This window comes from Equus przewalskii, chromosome 2, assembly GCF_037783145.1.
Source record: "Equus przewalskii isolate Varuska chromosome 2, EquPr2, whole genome shotgun sequence".
Classification (NCBI taxonomy): domain Eukaryota; kingdom Metazoa; phylum Chordata; class Mammalia; order Perissodactyla; family Equidae; genus Equus; species Equus przewalskii.
The window spans coordinates 20557591-20575889 of NC_091832.1; the positions used below are offsets into that span (position 1 = coordinate 20557591).

At 54.2% G+C, this 18299-nt stretch overlaps 1 protein-coding gene across 2 annotated transcripts in view; it reads left to right on the plus strand.

Annotated features, from left to right (window-relative positions):
• GRIK3 (glutamate ionotropic receptor kainate type subunit 3) overlaps positions 1 to 12008 on the plus strand; it is a 215776-nt gene extending 203768 nt beyond the window's left edge. For both annotated transcript variants that reach the window (XM_070594328.1, XM_070594317.1), the window contains exons 14-16: positions 5432 to 5654; positions 6125 to 6375; positions 8941 to 12008. In XM_070594328.1, coding sequence (XP_070450429.1) covers positions 5432 to 5654; positions 6125 to 6375; positions 8941 to 9135 — 669 coding nt within the window. In that variant the 3' untranslated portion in view covers positions 9136 to 12008. The remainder of the gene's footprint in view (positions 1 to 5431; positions 5655 to 6124; positions 6376 to 8940) is intronic.
• The last annotated feature ends 6291 nt before the right edge of the window (positions 12009 to 18299 follow it).

Below are 18299 nucleotides of genomic sequence, written 5' to 3' on the forward strand. Positions count from 1 at the left end.
AGAACCAAACCTGACACAGAGGAGATATGCAAGAAATGTTAACTATCTTTATTGTTTATTGTTCAAACCGGTGACACACAGGTTTCAGGTGACACACAGGTTTCAGGTGATCCACAGGCCTGTTCAGCCCACAGAGATGATTTTGGGGGCCACACATTGCCTATATTTTTTTTAATTCATTGCCAGCATTTTAAAATTGGAAGATCTTTGCATTAAAAAAAAATCACATTTCCAGCTTCTTGAAAATGTGGTAGATAGAGCCTCACAGAGCCGGCTCTCCTGCAGAGCAGCGATTGCCAGGAACCAAGAGGCGACAGTTCTCTCCAATTGGTCAGAATTCCACTCAGCATTCTCTACTTAACTACAGCACCTTGTCTGGCCCCTGTCGGCAATGGCGTTTGCTACCACTGAGTATCATGTCATTTAATTTCTAGAGAAACTCTGCACTCTAGAAATTTCATGTCATTTAATGTCTATAGAAACGCTGCACTCTAGAACTTATTAGCCCCAATTTCTAGGTGAGAAAACTGAGACTTAAAGAGAACTAAGGAGTCTTAAAGAGAAATAACGATGCCAGCCACTTGTTGAGTGCTTCCAAGGAACCAGCTCTGTGCCAAGCAAACCCCCATTTTACAGATGTGAAAAGTCAGGCTCAGAGATGTGACGTCACTTGCCTGTGGTCACAAAAGGAGCTGGCATTTGAACCCAGGTTGCTGTGACACCAGAGTCCATGCAGTGGAGCTGACCCCCCCACCACCTCCACCCCTAGCCTGCAGCCCTCACTTCCCAACTCCCCCCTGCAGGGCCAGCCTGCATCCCTCACCTCTTGACTCCACCCTGCAGGGCCAGCCTGCAACCTTCACCTCTCGACTCCCCCATTCAGGGCCAGCCTGCAGCCCTCACCTCCCTACTCCCCCACTGCAGGGTCAGCCTGCAGCCCTCACCTCCCTACTCCCCCCCTGCAGAGTCAGCCTGCAGCCCTCACCTCCCTACTCCCCCCCTGCAGGGCTAGCTTGCAGCCCTGCGCGGACAAGCCTCAGGGGCACATGCAGACAGTGGGGGCTGCCGCTGGGCGAGGGGGTCAGTGAGTCTGTCCTGGCCAGGTACATTGCAACAGCGGGCGGGCAGAGGCAGGGGACTCGGGGAGCTTCCTGGTCCCATGGAAATAACCCAAGAGACATGATTAACTACTCGAGTACATGGATCTGATAAGGCCAAAGACTCCACACCCAGGGATAAGAAAGCCAATTAATTTGGGGAAAGGTCTCCTTTCCACCGCGGAAAATACCCAAGGTCTCACATAGAATCACATCGCCGCTGCCTCCCCCGCACACGTTCCGGGGGATTCATCTCCCTTTGGAATTGATATATATTTATATATATACCTATATACATTTTCTTGTACAGAAATGTTAAATTCTCAAGATTAAGTATCTTCAGCTGGGGAAAATCAATTTACTTCTTTGAGGAGGCTGGAATTGAAAGTCGTGAGCCTGAAACTTACTTTCTTGCCAATTTTACTGATAAAAAAAGCCTCTCTATCCTGGCATGTCGCCCTGTATTGGCTGTTCCAAACGATTCCATTAATTGATTTGGGTGACTGGCCCTGGAGTAATGCTTGTTAAGGTTCCCACTGGAGCTGGGTCAGGCAGGATGACGTTGGAGCCATAGGGATGTGGGACCCCACTCCCTGGGGTGGTGACTATAGCCCAGGCCAGTGACAGGAACTCAGGCCTCTGGTGATCAGGCCCAGGGAGATGGGCAAGAGGCCTGAGATTCCAGGAGGGGCCCTGGCTGAATACCTCCCTTCCTCAGAAATGCCAGAGGGAAGCTTTGCAGGGATGTGCCCGGAATCACAGAATCACTCAAGGACAGAACCAAAGGGGAATCAGAAACCATGAGTGGATGTGGCTGAAAATGGGGATCCTGAGATACAGGACAAACACAGTGGGTGGCCTTTCTAGGGAAGCAGATTTCAGACCCATCTGCCTAAAGGTGAGGGAGGTAGTGAATGCGTTGACCCTGGAGCTGGGAGGGCAGCACCTCTGGAAATCAGTGTCACAGCCAGCATCACGCCCTATTGGCACTGGCTCGAGCTCTCTGGTGTCCTGTCCCATCTTCCTCATTCTGTTCCTTTACCAGCTGCAAGCTTTCATGTGTCTTTCCTCAAAGCCCACCAGCCTCAACACCACCCCCTCAGCCCCCAACGGAAACTTCTGTCTCCTTTTACTGTGGAGTATTACTGGAAAGAGCATGTGTTGTGATGTCAGGCAGGCCTATGTATAGGAGGAATGGGTGTTGGGAAGAGGAGGCAGGGGGGAGTTTGAAGAAAGAGAAGTTCTCATCCCATTCTGAGACAGAAGGCGTGGGGCAGGGTTCCTTCCGTTAGTGGTTCATTGTCAAGTCACTGATGGCTGCCGGGTGGTGTGGGAGAGTAAGTGGGTAAGATGGGCGACATGGAGAGGTGGATGGATGACTGAGTGATGGACAGATGCATAAGATGATGGATGGATGCATGGATGGATAAATAGGTAAACAGCCAGCTGGATAGTTGGATAGTTAGTTGAATGAATTAGTTTGTAGATCGTGTGTGGGTGCGAACACGAATGTGATGAATGAGAGGATGGATGCATGGATGCATTAGGAGATGGAAGGGAACACTGACGGCCTCATCAACCCCTGGATCCCACCTCTGGCAGAAGAAGGAGAATTTGGAAAGCAGGAGAGTTTGGGATGGAAAAGGAGCTGAGGTCCTGGGGCCACTGGCGGGAGAACAGTCTTCAGTTACAACAACCAGGAAGGCAGAGAACCTGAGGAGCGTGCGTGCCTGGCAAGCCGGGCTGATGGAACTTGGGTCATCTGATAGAGGAAGAGTTGGAATTGATTATCTGAAGAAACAACTCTGTTGGGAAGAGACGTAGCTTGTGTGTGTGTGGAAGAGGGTGTGCAAGTCATCTGTTGCTGCAGAGCAAATCACCCAAAACTTAGTGTCTTAAAAGCAACAGCATTCTGATCTCATAGCCTGCGGGTCAGGAAGCCGCACAGCTGAACTGGGTCCTCCGTGCAGGGTCTCAGGCGGCAATCAAGGTGGCGACTAACGCTGCAGTCACCCCAGGGCCCTGCTTCCCAGCTCGTTCACCTGGTTGTTGGCAGCATTCAGTTCCTCGTGGGCCGTTGGGCTGAGGGCGTCAGTTCTCTGCTCACTGTTGGCTGGAGGCTGCCCTCTGCTCCTCGCCATGTGGGCCTCTCCAGGGGGTGCCCCACAGCATGGCAGCCGGCTTCCATCAGAGCGGCAAGGAGAGCCAGAGAGAGGGCAAGCGGGATAGAAGTCAGCTTCCTGCAACCTGATCTCAGGAGTGACACCCCATCACTCCTGGGGGAGTTACAAGCAAATCACTAGGTCCAGCGCATACTCCAGGGGAGGGCATTACACAGGGCTGTGAATCAAGGGACGAGGATCATTAGAGCCAGCTAGAAGCTTCCTACCACAGAGAATCTGGACAGGAAAAGTAGCAGAGTGAGAAAAGACCCCAGACATAAAAGAAGCTGGAGCAGGAAGAGTCCAGAGATCAGAAATTATCTAGAAAATAAGAAATGTCTGGGGAGTCAGAAGAACTGGAAATCAGGAATGTTTTCAAGGGCCAGAGTAGCTAGTGGGAGAGGGCATCTGGGGCTGCAGGAGGAGCTGAGGTGGGAAGAGAGCTGGGAGGATGGCTAGCTGGAGAGCACAGAAGGTTTGGAGGCAAGAGGTGCAGAGATGAGGGAGTAGCTGTGGAGGTGGAGTAGCTGGAGAGCAGAATAGCTGAGAGCAGGACAGGCTGAGGACCAGCGGGAGCTGGGAGCAGCCAGCTTGCTGCTCTCATGGAACCCACCGAGGGCTCCAGGCATCTGAGCCTTGACAGGCCTCCCACTTTGGGGCAGATAAATTTGTAGGTGGGGGAGTGGCTGCTTGTCTGTGAAGGTGCCCCCAGGCTCTGTGCCCAAAGGAGGCAGAGCTGACACTCCACGGCCTCTAGGCTCAAATGGAATTCCAAGTGGGGTCCTGCCTGCTGCTTCGGGGCTCCCTCCTCCCTTGGACGTGCTTGGGTCTCCAGGAGCCATTTTTAGAGGGGACAGCCCTTACCAGAGCTGGGAAGCCCCTGGAGGGAGCAGTAGGTACATCTTCCTCCCAGCCCCCGACCACTGCTGGCAGGCACAGCTTTTTCCCCATTGCCTACCCATCCCCCGGCCCCGCACCAGCCTGTTCCAGCACACCCATTCCATCACACACACCGGGGCTGGGCCGGGTGCCAGTCAGACAGGCTGACATCACAGACAGGCACAGCCAGGCCCCATGGGGCCTGCAGAGCCACCTGCTTCCTTGGGATCAGCGGGGGCAGGACTGATCCTGCTGGGAGCCAGCAGCTGGCAGGCACTAAGGTCCCAAGAAATCTCACGAATGCCATGCACCCTGGTCTGCCCGGTCTCTTCGGGCAGCAGGGAACATTCAGTCCCAGCCCCCTTCCCAGCATCAGCCCCTTCTCTGAGTCTCCCCAGCCAGGCGGGGCAAGCACAGCAGCCTCCTCCCCGGGCCTGATCTTAGGGATGCTTGTTCTGCTCCTGCAGCAGCGCCCAGCCCAGGACGCACTGGGGACAGCCATGGCAAGGAGATAAAGGGCCTGCAGACCACCTGCTCTGACTGCCCCCACTTCACTCCCTGCTCTGCAATTCTCACTCTGCTTTTCGTTCACTGGAATGAAGCAGAACAGACACCCTCACCTCAGACAAAATCGTCCCCCAGAAGGGACTGCTGCGGTTGAAGTGGGAAGGGGGTTCCCAGAACCCACCAAGCTTTGCCCTCATCGGCATTCACCTCTCCCTCTCTACTCCCGCTGTGGTTTCTGGGAGGCAGTGCAGCCGAGTGGTTAGGAGCATGGAGTCTGGAACTAGATGGCCTGGTTTGAGGCCTGGCTTTGCCGCTCACTATCTGAGTGACCTTCAGTAAGTAACTTACCCATGCCTCAGTTTCCCCATCTGGAAAATGGGGCTACCGTGCCTGCTTCCTATGGCTGCTGTGAAGAATCAACAAGAGAATGCAGGTAGGGCACTTAGAACAGGGCCTACACGTGTAATTATTTAATAAACGTTAAAGAAAGAAAATTGACTTTTAAAAATTCAGTCTGAAAACCACTTGTGCCATAGCAAAGCGCCAAGCGTCCCCAGGCAGGTGGGCCTGTGTCTGAATCTCAGCTCTACCGCTCACCAACTGTATGCTTTGGGAACCACCCTCCCAGGGCCTCAGTGGCCACCTCTGAGCGATGGGCGGCGCTCCTTCCCTCTGCGGACTGTAGGCGGAGTTCAATGACCCGATCCTGTAGACGGGGGTGAGCAGTGCTTGGTCCCTGCTGTGCTCAGTAACTGTGTGTATGTCACCCCTCCCCTCGTGGCCCAGAAATCCAAGATCTCCACCTTCGAGAAGATGTGGGCCTTCATGAGCAGCAAGCCCTCGGCGCTGGTGAAGAACAACGAGGAAGGCATCCAGCGGACGCTGACGGCGGACTACGCGCTGCTCATGGAGTCCACCACCATCGAGTACGTCACCCAGAGGAACTGTAACCTCACCCAGATCGGCGGCCTCATCGACTCCAAGGGCTACGGCATTGGCACGCCCATGGGTGAGCGAGGGGCTGCGGGCGGGAGGGCGGTGGGGGGCGGAGCCGGAGGAGGGGCGGGGCCCCCACATCCACTCCCGCGCACAGTCTCTTGCTCCCTCTCCCAACTGATCCCATTGAGCCTAGAAAGGTACCATTTCCTCAGCCACGTACCCCACGAGAACTAGAGCAAACACAGAGGGGGTCCGTTCAAAGGTCGTACCTCCCCTCCTTGACCTCACCACTGCTGATGCAGCCCGGATACACGGGGCCTTCCAGCGGCCTGTGAAGACAGGGATTCATAGGCAAGACTCCCCACCCAAATCAGGACCCTTCCTCCGACCCAGATCCCACGTATAGATTTAAAGAGGGGCCTTTCCATGAGCTTACTGAGAGGTCTAGTGACGGTGGCTGGCACCGAGCTGGGTGTTGTGAGGGGCACACAGGGGGGACTGAACGTCGCTGACAGCCAGAGTGCCCTCTCCCCTGCTCAGGCTCCCCGTACCGGGACAAGATCACCATCGCCATCCTGCAGCTGCAGGAGGAGGACAAGCTGCACATCATGAAGGAGAAGTGGTGGCGGGGCAGCGGCTGTCCCGAGGAGGAGAACAAAGAAGCCAGCGCCCTGGGGATCCAGAAGATCGGGGGCATCTTCATCGTCCTGGCCGCTGGGCTGGTCCTGTCTGTGCTGGTGGCCGTGGGCGAGTTTGTGTACAAGCTGCGGAAGACAGCAGAGCGGGAGCAGGTAAGTCCCAAGCCTGGGGCCTGCGCGGAAAGGGAAGGAGACGGAGGAACGGGGTTTGCGCTGGTTTCGCCCCTCCTAGGTGCCAGGCACACACGGTGGGGTCTGGTCCCATCCTCACCATAGCCCACCCTGCCTCCGATCCACCAGGAAGCCCTGCCGGCCGCACCCCTGCACTGACCCTGAGCATGTTCCCATCACATTGCCAAGTGCCATCATCCCAGCTGGACCGTGCAACGGGCTCCAGTCTGGCCTTCCTGCCTCCACTCTCTCTCCCCTCTCCTCTCCATGTGCAGCCGGTGCCCTGTTTAAAGCTTAATTCACACCGTGTCATTCCCCTGCATAACACCCTCCAGGGTAACTGTTGAAGCTGGGTAATGGTTACATAGGGGTTCATTATACTATTCTCTCTACTTCTGCATGTATTTAGAAATTTCCATAATCAAAGGTTTGAAAAAGAAAGCATTCCGAGGTCCCGCCCAAGCGTGCACACAGCAGAATGAGGCTCAACCTGTCTGATTAATGCAGGTGTGCTCAGGCCATGGTTCTGGGCACTGGGAGCAAATTAGAATGGCAGGGAAAGAGTTTTTTGAGTGCTAATGCCCTGGCCTCACTCCCGGAGCCTCTGTGTTAATTGGTCTGTGGTGGAGCCTGGCGTTGACGTCTTAAGAAAGTGTGTGGGGTGATTTAAATGTGCAGCTGATTCGTGGGCTGCTAGGCTGGAGGGGAGGTGCCTCTTGCATAGACGTTCGAAGGGGCACAGGGCCACTGTGGAGGGGATGGCAGTTAAGCCGTACGTAGAGGGGACCATTGAAAACAGGCAGCGTTTACATCCATCACAAATGAGATGGGGTCCTTTATAACCAGTACACCTGAGTCAGCCACGAGGAGGGCGAAAGGTCACTCTTAGTGTGAGGAAAGGGACACATTCCAGTATTGCTGGGGAGGTCCAAGTGGGGACGTTTCTGGAAGGGCAACTTTGCAGTATGATCAGTCTTTAAGAGTGGCCATACATTTTGACCAGTCAATTTCTACTTTTAGAAATGCACTCTATGGAAGTGGCCAAGGACATGTGCAGTTTTATTTACAAGGATGTTCGTTGACGTGTTCATTATCACGTAAAAAAAGAAAAAATCTAAATATCCAATAATAAGGAATGGCTAAAAAAAATGTGATACAGTAAAAAAGAACCACCAAATTCTTTAGGAATTCCCGTTGCAATTGGAATGAGCTCCAAATTCCACCAAAAAGCTTACAGGCTCTGGTCCCTGTGCACCTCTCTGGTTTCTCCTTCCCACCTCCATACACACTGGCTACCTTTTTAGTCCTTAACACACCAAGCACTTTTCAGCCCCAGGGCCTTTGCACATGCTGTTCCATTCATCTGCAATGCTCTTCCCCCGGAGTGCCATATTCTTGGCACCTTCTGGTCATTCAGATTTTAGCTCAAATGACACTCCTCAGGTAGCCTTCCCCATCTGTCCCCACTGCCAGTCCCTCTCTACCCCATTTCACTGCTTTATTCTCTTTATAATAGTTGTCATTCTCTGAAATTATTTACTTGTTCCCGTGTTTGTTATGTGTTTCTATGCCATCATTAGACCGTGAGCTCCCTGAGGGCTGGGACCTGACCCCTCTTTTTCACTGCTGTGTGCCTAACACCTGGAACAGTGCCTGGCACATAGAAGGGTCTCAGTAAATATTTTCAGGATGAAGAAAGGGAGGGGAGGAGGGGCGGTAGTCTACGTTTAGTGGGTGAGAAAGAGGAAGCTTGGAGAGGTCGCACAGCTGGTCATTCAAAGCCCGGTCCCCGTCCCCCTGTCCCATACAGCCTGCATCCGGTGTGTCTGGGTGCTGACGCCCTGGCCTCCCTGGGCAAGCGGGGGCATCAGCAGCCCCCACTGCCTTGCACACAAGCTGCAGGACGACCTCTGGCAGTTGGTCTCCTAGGAGCCACAGATACCTGTGGTCACTGCTGCGCTGTCGCTGTCCCACTTGAATACCCACAGGGACCCAGGCCAGAGGAGGCCACTGACCCCCAACAGCCCTGCATGGACCTGCCTCCCTGTTGCCCACCTTGAAACACACGTGCTGTCCTCTCCTGAGTGGAAGCTCGGGATTGTCCCGCTACTGGAAATCCCCCCAGGAGAAGGGCTGTCCGTACATTCATCGAATGTTTCTTGAGCCCTGACTCTGAGCTGGGCCTGACGCTGGGGCCTGGGCTCATGGGGATGAAACTGGCTGGTTCCTGCCCTCAGAATCTAGTGGAGAAAAATCAGGTCAATTCCTCAAACTTTAATGGATGTGCCAATCAGAACCTCAGTTTGCTCATCTATAGAATGGGGATATGAGGATACCACCCCCACTACCTGCCTGAGTCTCCCAACAAGAAGGTGATGTTTTGTGGGCTGCTACACAGACTACTCACCGTGCAGTGGGGCAGAGGGGCTGGAGGCGTGAGAGAGGCCGGGTGGCCCGGGCACAGGCGTGGGAGGAAGGGGAGGAGTCTGCCGGAATTGCAAGGCCAGACCTCACCGCTGTACCCTTTCCCTCCCGCTCCCACCCCAGCGCTCCTTCTGCAGCACCGTCGCGGACGAGATCCGTTTCTCCCTCACCTGCCAGCGTCGGGTCAAGCACAAGCCGCAGCCTCCCGTGATGGTCAAGACTGACGCCGTCATCAACATGCACACGTTCAATGATCGCCGGCTTCCGGGCAAGGACAGCATGGCCTGCAGCACATCGTTGGCGCCCGTCTTCCCCTAGGCGCAGGTGGGCTGGGGACCGCAGGCCTGAGGGTGGGGCAGAGACTGGAAGGAACGTCCCCTGTCCCCACGCTGGGCTTAGGGACCGGAGCTGCTGCCTGCCCCTTGGGTCAGGAGCCCTCTGCCCTCACCTCCCAGGAAACCAGCAGGCCCCCCGGCCGACCACTTGGGCTTCCCTCTCCTCTCGTTTCTTCTATGGGTTTCTAAGCCGCCAGCCGAGACAGCCAAGGCCAAAGGAAGCACACGCCTCTCTCAGGCCAAACTCACCTGCCCCTCATCTCTCCTCTACAGTCAGAAATTTCCACCACGGCCCTGCAGAGGCCAAAGAAATGAGAAACAGCTCTTATAGTGCCACTCCCTCCCCGTGAGCCCAGGCCTCCTGGGGCTTGACTGTGAGACCAGAGACACAAACGCTGGGCTCCATAAGGATGTATAGTTAGGCTGCCAATGGGAGCTGAAGATGGGGAGTGGCCACCCCACGTGCCTGGGCAGAAGGAAAACTTCATCCCCCGGGGGCTGCCCACCTGGTCCTGGTCTCCTGGACTTGGCACCACCCATGGCAGCCCCTATTTTGGCCAAGTTGAAAGCAGAGAGCCCCACAGGGGAGAAGAAGAGTTTGGGATCTGGGAGAGAGAACGCACAGAGACCGCCATTTTGAATTCTTATGGACAGTGTCCTAGTGGCTCCCAGTCCTCGGGAGGTCTGTAGGAGTAGAAAGTCGGGGAGTGGTCAGAGCAAATTCTTCTCCACTTTCTGGCCAGAGGAGAGAGGACCCCCTGAATCTCTCCAAAGGATACCCAGAGACTCAGCTGATTTGAAGCCCAGAGGAACAGTGGATTCCATGGAAATCCCGCAGGCCTTCGAGCCGTTGGATCTTACTTTGCTGGTCCCCAAGCTGTTTTCTAAACCCTTGTGGTATTAGGGAGCTTGGGCTGTCTGCCGTCTACTCATCAACAACTCTCCATTCTTGGCCAGTTGACCTTGACCTGCTTCTGTCGTCTTGGACTGAGAAGAGTGGCTTAGATGCAAGTGGAAGCTATCCCCCTCCTCCAACGAGGGGCCGTGTCCTACTGCACAGGCCAACTCTGGGGTAGATGGTGAAAGCCAGACAGGCCCTAAAGAACTCCTAGCCTCTGCACTTGCCAAACCTAAAGATGCTCCCCAGAAAAGGAAAGTTTTCAGAGGCAAGGTATCCTAGCTGGTAAAGGCCCCAAGGGTGGGCCGGGAGAAGCTGTCTCCTGGAGAATTAACCAAAGACCCCACATAGAGACACAAGGCCATTATGGCCCCCGGTCTCTTGTCCAGAGCAGCTGGGACCTTGTGGGGCTTCGGGGTGCAGCAGAGTAGAAGCAGACGGGGCACTGGTGAGGGGTGGACCCGATGATCTGGGGGTTCCAGCCAGCTGTGATGGATGCTCTAGAAGTCTGTGACTTTAAGATTCTGGGAAAACATGAGACAGGAAGGGTTAGGAACAAAGTGTCCTTAAAGAGAATGCAATGTGGCCAGCAGGGCTTCCCATGGCCAAGGGCAGAGGGCAGTCTTTGAGCAGGGGAGGTAGGCTGGAGATTCTGCACAGGGACCCGGGAGACACCAGCTACCCCTCTCCCACTTCTCTCCTGTTTCTGCTTGGGGAGCCTGGGTGGGGAAGAGCTGCATTTACATCTCAACGACCTTCTCAGCTGGGGTGGAAGGTCATCTCTAGCTCCCCCAGGGACTCCCCAAGCAGGAGAGCACAGTGGGCTCACGTGAGAAACACCACTCCTCCTCCGGGCTGTGAGCTGCAGGACCAAACCAGCTGGTCCCCAGAATCACGGTAGCTCAGGCAGGCTGTGCGCTGGCAGAGGGAGAAGAGGGCGGGACGGGCTGCAGAGCCAACGCGTGTCATGATAGGAAAAGCCATGCTGTTGTGATCCTCTGTGTGTGTGTGTGTGTGTGTGTGTCACGTGTATGTGTATCTTCATATGCGTGAGCTTTGGGAGCTAGGGGTGAGGGACAAATTGGGACATGTAACACAGTCCAGGGCATGCCATAATTGAGGAATCCTTTGGGTTCTGATGTGTGTGTGTGTGTGCACGCACGTGTGTGAATTGGGGATGTGTGAGGGAGACGAGCAGCAGGGCCCCATCCATGTAAAAACAGGAGAAGCCATGTCATAATGGGGTTCTGGTGAGTATACTGTGTATACACGCATGCACCAGTGTGTATGCATGTGTGTGTGTGTGTGTGTGCATTTGTGCACTGGATGACAGAGGGTAGAGGACAGGACGAAGTCTGCAGCATTGCCAAATACGTGTAAAGGGAGAAGCCATGTCATCAAGGGGTCTGCGTGGGAGCGTACGTGCACATGTGTGTGGGCTCGTGCGTGCAGCGGAGAGCAGGAGGGAGGCCAGAACCAGACAGACGTGCAGCGCAGGTCAGTGCATGTCGTGGGGGAGAAGCCATGAGGAACTGGTGTGGGTGAGTATGTGTGTGAGTATGCTCACGTATGTGTGCTCAAATGCACACGTACGTCCTGGCTCACAGCAGGAGCAGAGAGGGACAATCAGGAGGCAGGGGTCCAGGGTCTGTCTGCCCTTCTGTTGTGGGGAGAGGTCATTTGTCACAAAGCTTTGCCGAGATTGTACAGGCACCGGCACGGGGAGACTGGCCAATTGGGGGCGAAACTCTTCAGGGACTCATGGCTGGTGAATCTTTGCTCTAGGCACAGTGTCCTGTTTGAAGGGAAAATGACATTTTTTTGCAATTCCCAGAGAACCGATTCAAATGAAGATATTTGCCAATTTACTGTCACCAACCACAGACTTTAACCACTGTGTTTCTTGATCCAATGTAATTTCATAGCACATGCCCACATCCATGCTCATGTCATACACACACGTGTGTGCGCTTTTGTGTATGACGCTTTATGAACGTGCCATGTTCTTCTGAGGCTGTGCACATACACAGACCGAGACGGAAGGAAGCAACATGGGTAGGAAGATTTCTCACTGAAGGAGTGAAGAATGGCGGGTATCAGAGGCACAGTTCCATTAGGGAAATCCTCCAAAAGCTACTGAAATGATTTCTAGACTCCTAGATGCAAGTGGGGTGACATGCAGTCTGATCTCCCCTCCTCTTCAAGCCTCGTGGCTGTCTGTGTAGCTGATGTTCAACTTTTGGCTGATGTCCTGCCTTTGTCTTCGAGACCAGCCTAGTGTTCAGAGTGCAGTGGAGGCCACTTCTGCCCAAGTGTGAGCTCTGTCCCCCCCAGGGGACTGAGGTTGCCACTGCATGTTGGAGGTGGGGGCTCCCAGCAAGGCGGATCATGTGGAATTAGAGTTTAGGCCACCTGCCAGCAGGTATGGACCTGAGTCGCAGCAGGTGCACGTGGGCGTGGGTGCCCACACACACGGAGGCACTGAGGTCGGTGGCTGTGAGTGATGGAAGCGTAAAAGCTGGTTTGGATGGAGCAGAAGATGGGACTTGCCTAAGCAGGTGCTGGACTGTCCCTCTCTGGCTCCCCATGCCGGCCCGGAACAGAAGAGTGCCCCCGCTTTCTACCCCCATCTCCCACCCCAAAATGCCAGTGCTTCTGCTCAACCTCAAACTGGCCAAATTGAGGGGCAGCAGTGAACACACACGCACACACGCACATGCCGCCAAGGCCCTGGGGCTTTTGGACAATGAGCCCTCCTTATCTCGCTCCCCTTGACCTCTTACTGGTCTCTCTGCTGTGGACAGATAAGAAAATCCCGTGAGCTTTGTCACCGTTCAAGTGGCCCCACTCTGCAAGTGGCTCTCAAGAGGGATAATGCCCTCTTGGCCGATGAGCTGAGTCTGAATCTCTAAGGGGTGGGAGCCCCCCCACCCCCAGCCATGACTCTGCCTCACCTAGAGGAGCAGACTGGCTCCCTCTCTGATGTCCTGGGCCCCGGCAGATGGAAATTCTGGCCCAGGATCGGGGACGGGTCTGGCAGTGTTGGATGAAGTCTCCAAATGGTTAGAAGCCACACCTTCTCCTTCAGGTGGAGGAGAGTGGAAGTCAGACCCAGGCACACTCACCAGGAACAGCCAGAAGCTCCCTCCCTGCCTTCTCTTCTAGAAGCTGGAGGGGGGAACTGGGGGTGGGGTGGAGGGTTTGCAACTGCTGCTTCATCACTTAACAGGAAGCTGATCCCTCCCCAAGCCATTCCCAGCTATATGCACAAAGATCTGGAAATAGGCCCAGCTCTGGCCCATGTCTGCAATGGTCCTGTGTGGATAGCCATCTGGGAAGGGCCTGGCAATCTGGACAAATCAGCTGCATGGACTTAACATCTGGGATGGGCCTGGCCTCATGGACAGATGCAAGAAATGAACCCAACTCTGCAGACAGGTCTGTGGAATAGACACGTCTGGAACAGTCTCCCAGGCCGGTGGACACATCTGGAATGGGCCCAGCCACCCACCACAGTAGAAGGGCCCGGCTTTCTGTCCCCATGCCAGTTTGAATCCAGCCCTCATTTCAGTCCTGGATTGGCCCTGGAGTTAAAATTTCAGAGCTGAGGCTATATGTGAAGTCACAAAACTGTTTTGGGTAGAAGGTTAATGTTCTGTACCATATATAGATGAATGTAAAAAGATATATATATATATGCTGTATATATATATAGATATATATATATATGCACAGTGTATATATGATCTGTAGCCCATGTGTATATGCGCCCCTCCCTGCACGTCTGCACACAGAGTGTACATAACCCAGCCAGCATGGGTGGGGACCAGGTGAGAGATGGGGGCTGCAGCAGCAAAGTCTGGGATGGAGACCGCCTGGAGCAGGGGCTGCAGAGAACCCCTGGGGAAGGGGCAGGCCCTGCACACATCGGAGCTGCAGACCCTGAGGACGAGGGCAGAACCACAGCAGCTGGCAGATGGGCCTTGCACAGCCACTGCCTCCCGGGGAGGGGCGGGAACAGCGGGGGGCCTTGTCTGTGTTTGAGAGTGTCTGAGGCAGGCGAGCTGGGCCTGTGTCTGGGGAGCAATGTCATAGCAGCGCTTGGCTCCTGAGATCTGTTCTAATACTGTCTGCAGGGTCAGCAGGTAGGTGTCAGGCTCCGCCGGGAATACCCTAAAAGGCTGCAGTGTTCTAAGTGACAGAGGACTCTGGCTCACACAGAGGCACAGCCCATGGCTAAGGAAAACACTTTTTTCAAGAGAATGGCCCCCAGGGCATTGCCAGCATGCCACTGCAATGTCCCAATGCCCTAGGTATTGACCCCGCCCCCATCCCCTGCCTTCTAGAACAGAAGACCTCACATCACCCCACAATGTGTCTCTATTTTACAGATCAAAACTCTGAGGCTTCCAGAGGCTGAGAGGCAGCTATAGACTCAGTAATGCCAGTCAAGAGTTTGTCCCACTTCAGATAGCCTCCCCAGCCCCATCTGACCCAGAGGCCAGCTGCCAGGGAGTGACGAGGAGCCAGAGATGCACGCAGAGCAGTGACGCGGGGTGAGAGATGAGAAGCCAACAAGGCATTCCTGTCTTAGCACGCCCCGTGCCGTCTGCCTGCTTTCCCCTCCTGCTGTATCTCCCTCTGCAGGGCGGGTGGCAGAGACCCCCGCAGGACCCTCCATGCCCCCACCACCCCGATCCTTCTGTCCTTCACAGTTCCAATCCTTTAGTGGTCCTACCCGTGTCACAGGTCAGAGCATCTCTGGCGCATGCAAGAGAGAAGAGATCTGAGGGGGGCTTCTGGGTGCTCAGCAGCCTGCCTTCTGTTTCAGTCCCATGTGTCAGGCTGGTCTGTACTTAACTCTGGGTCTGCCTCTGGGGCCCCAGGCAGAGCACATCTGAGCCCAGCCCTCTGAGGAGGGGCCTGTCCTGGCTCCAGAACAAGGATCAGAGGCTCCAGGGGCCCTCATGCCACTGTGCTCCAAACCCCCAGCCCATCTCTGCCTGGGCTGACTTCCTGGCTGGGCCTCCTGGGGTGAGGACTCGGGTTCCCAGCCCCTGGGCTGAGCCCCCAGACAGCACCATGCGAGAGCCCCGGCCTGTCCCTCCACCCAGACCGGAGTGCCTGGCCGCCCCCCACTCCCACTCAACATGGTTCCCACACGCTGGTCTCTGGGCCATTCAGGGGATGCCCTTTGTGGACATGCAGAATTTCTATGAATATAGTTTTTTGTAAGCATTTTGTAACAATTTGGGTTTCATAGTAACTGTGTTACTTGCCAATCATTCTAGGCTGATGTAAATAAATTTCCAAGCAAATCCGATTATTTTCCTTTTTAAGACACTGTGATATATCAAAGTGCACAGTTTGCTGTATGAAGTAATATGGTTTTAAATTTTAAATAAAGAAATGTTTCTAGAAAACAGGGCCCCCTTGAGGTGTGTTTGCTGCTTCTCTTCTCTCCTTAGAACCAGATGGTGCTGGGCAGTCGAGTTGTGCCATCTTCACGCAGGGCTGGCTGAGTCCCTGCAGGAGACCCCTAGTGATGAGCAGGGGGCGGGGGGGGGGGGGGGGGGCGGTGCTCCAGCCCAGGCTCCTGGTTCTCATTTCAGATCTCCAAGGTGTAGTGTCCATCCTTGACATCATCTGACCTCTCTCTCTTCCCTTCTCATGGGCACGTCCCTGCCCTACTCATCTCTATCCACGTAACTACCTTAGGAGCTGTCACGTCCTTATGTGACCCTGTGCCCTTGGCCACAGTTGAGAAAGTTGAATGGGCCTCTTATCCAAGCTTGGCCAATCAGAGATCTTGCCTGAGTGTTTTCAAGCTGGAAATGAGAAAACCCTAAGTTGGTTGCCCTCGGGAGATGGAAACCTCACACAACACCACGGCTCCGGACAGGAGATTTTAAAGCAAGAATGGATTGAACACAGATGTTTACAAAACCAATGGAAGAGGGGAGGGAGCAAGGCCAAGCTGGGTCTCCAGCGGCTCCAGAACAAACACAAAACTGACTCACCAGTGCGGTGGCCGCCTCTGAGACTGGGACTGTAGCCGTGAGGCAAGAACACACGCCCAGCCGCAATCCAGGGTTCCGAAAGCCTGGATCAAGAAGCTGCTACTGCATTGCGATTGCTTCTCATCACCCAGGGAGCTGGAAATGGATACTGGAGTGATGCTGCTAAAAAACCACATGTTCTCAAGACAGAAACAGCTCAAAAGGGAACAGGAAATGGCCTCTGCCTCACTTCTGCCTTCCAAATCTCATGCAAACGGGTTTAATGGGTAGAGACTAATTTGCATCCAGAACCCTCCATGTTCCCCTATGACGTCATCACAATCATACATAATATCTAGTGAGCACTTCCTACGAGGTAGGTGCTGTGCTAAGTTGTTGCCACATATTATCTTCTTTCATACTCACCTCAGACCCTGACACAGCTCAGACCCTGACTACGTGGTCTTTCAGTCCAAATGTCCACCACCATTGACTCAGTTTCTCAGTGTCCCCATTCTGGTTCCGTGAAGAGTGACTATGAGTGGATGGGCTTGGGTTAGTTGGTCACCTGTGGTCCAGTCAGCTGTGGCTAGAGGGAGTGAAGGGTCACATAATACAATCGTGGTGCCCAGGCTGTTTGCTTTAGGAGGGTTGAGAAGACTGGAAAAGCCCAGAGAAAGCTATGTTGGTTAGGCAGGCCTAAAATATGCATCCTCCTGTTCTGTCAGCTGGCATGTGCCACGTAAGCCAAGCCAAGGCCCCAGAAATGCCTGTAGAATGGAGAGGAGGCCAGGACCAGGTGGGCTACAGCGTCTGAGAACTCTGGTCTAGCCTGGAGACACAGCCCAAGAAGGAGCTTTGAGCTTGAGCCAGGTAAGAATCAGGGAAAGGCCCTGGGTTGGAGGCCATCTGTCAGCCATTGGAGGGCAGAGGTAAGGTCCATCCCCTATGAGTGAACACACGGGGGTTCAGGGTGGATTCCAGGTCCAGCAAGGAGAGGAGTAATATGGAAAAGACAGGGAAGAGACCACAATAGGAGTGAAGGAACATGTAGAGTACCCACTCATCTACCCACCCAACCATCCACTCACTCATCCACCCATTCATCCACTCATCCATCCATCTACTCACTCATCCATCCATCCATCCACTCATCCATCCATCTACTCACCCATCCATCCATCCATCCAACTCATCTATCCCCATTCCCATGAATATCTTCCATCCACCTACTGATTCCTCAACCAATCCATCTACCTATCCATCTACCTGTCCACCCACCCTCAGTCCATCCATCCGTTCAGCCATCCATCCATACACTCATCTATCCATCCACTCATCCATCCATCCACTCATCCATCCGTCCACTCATTCATCCATCCATCCATCCATCCACTCATCCATCCACCTACTCATCCATCCATCCACTCATCCATACATCCACTCATCCATCCATCCATCCATCCATCCATCCATCCACTCATCCATCCACTCATCCATCCATCCACTCATCCATCCGTCCACTCATTCATCCATCCATCCATCCACTCATCCATCCATCCATCCATCCATCCACTCATCTATCCCCATTCCCATTGATGTCTTCCATACACCTATGATTCCTCAACCAATCCATCTACCTATCCATCTACTGTCCACCCACCCTCAGTCCATCCATCCGTTCAGCCATCCATCCATCTATCCATCCATCTATCCATTCATCCATTCATCTTTCCATTCAGAGACTTAAACAAATATTTTTTTTGTCCCAACTCTACCACCTACTAGGTGTATAACCTTGAACAAGCAACTTCACATTCCTGAGCCTCAGTTTCCTCATCTATAACACGCATGATCATCAAAACCTCCCCCTCGTGGCGTGGTTGTGGGGGTTAAATAAGAAAACCACATTAAGTACTTAGCACAAGGCTGGGCGTATCATAAGCTAACAATAAGTGACAACAATTTTTATTAAGAAAAAGGAGGAAAAGGAAAGGAGAGTTAAGACCTACTGTATGCTGAGCCCTCTCAGGATAGAGTGGCGAGCAGTGAGGGGAGACTCCTCCCCCCTGGCTCAGAGCCTGGCCCAGAAGCCCATCTGTGACCCTCCAGGCTGTGGAATAGGGCCAGCCAGGCATCTCGGGGTAGCGGGTGGCCCTAATTGTCTTTGCATTGTGCAGGGAGAGGACGGAAGCTCCCCGGCCCCCAGTCTCTCTGAGAAGCCCCCAGCTCTGCCTCTCAGAGCCCACC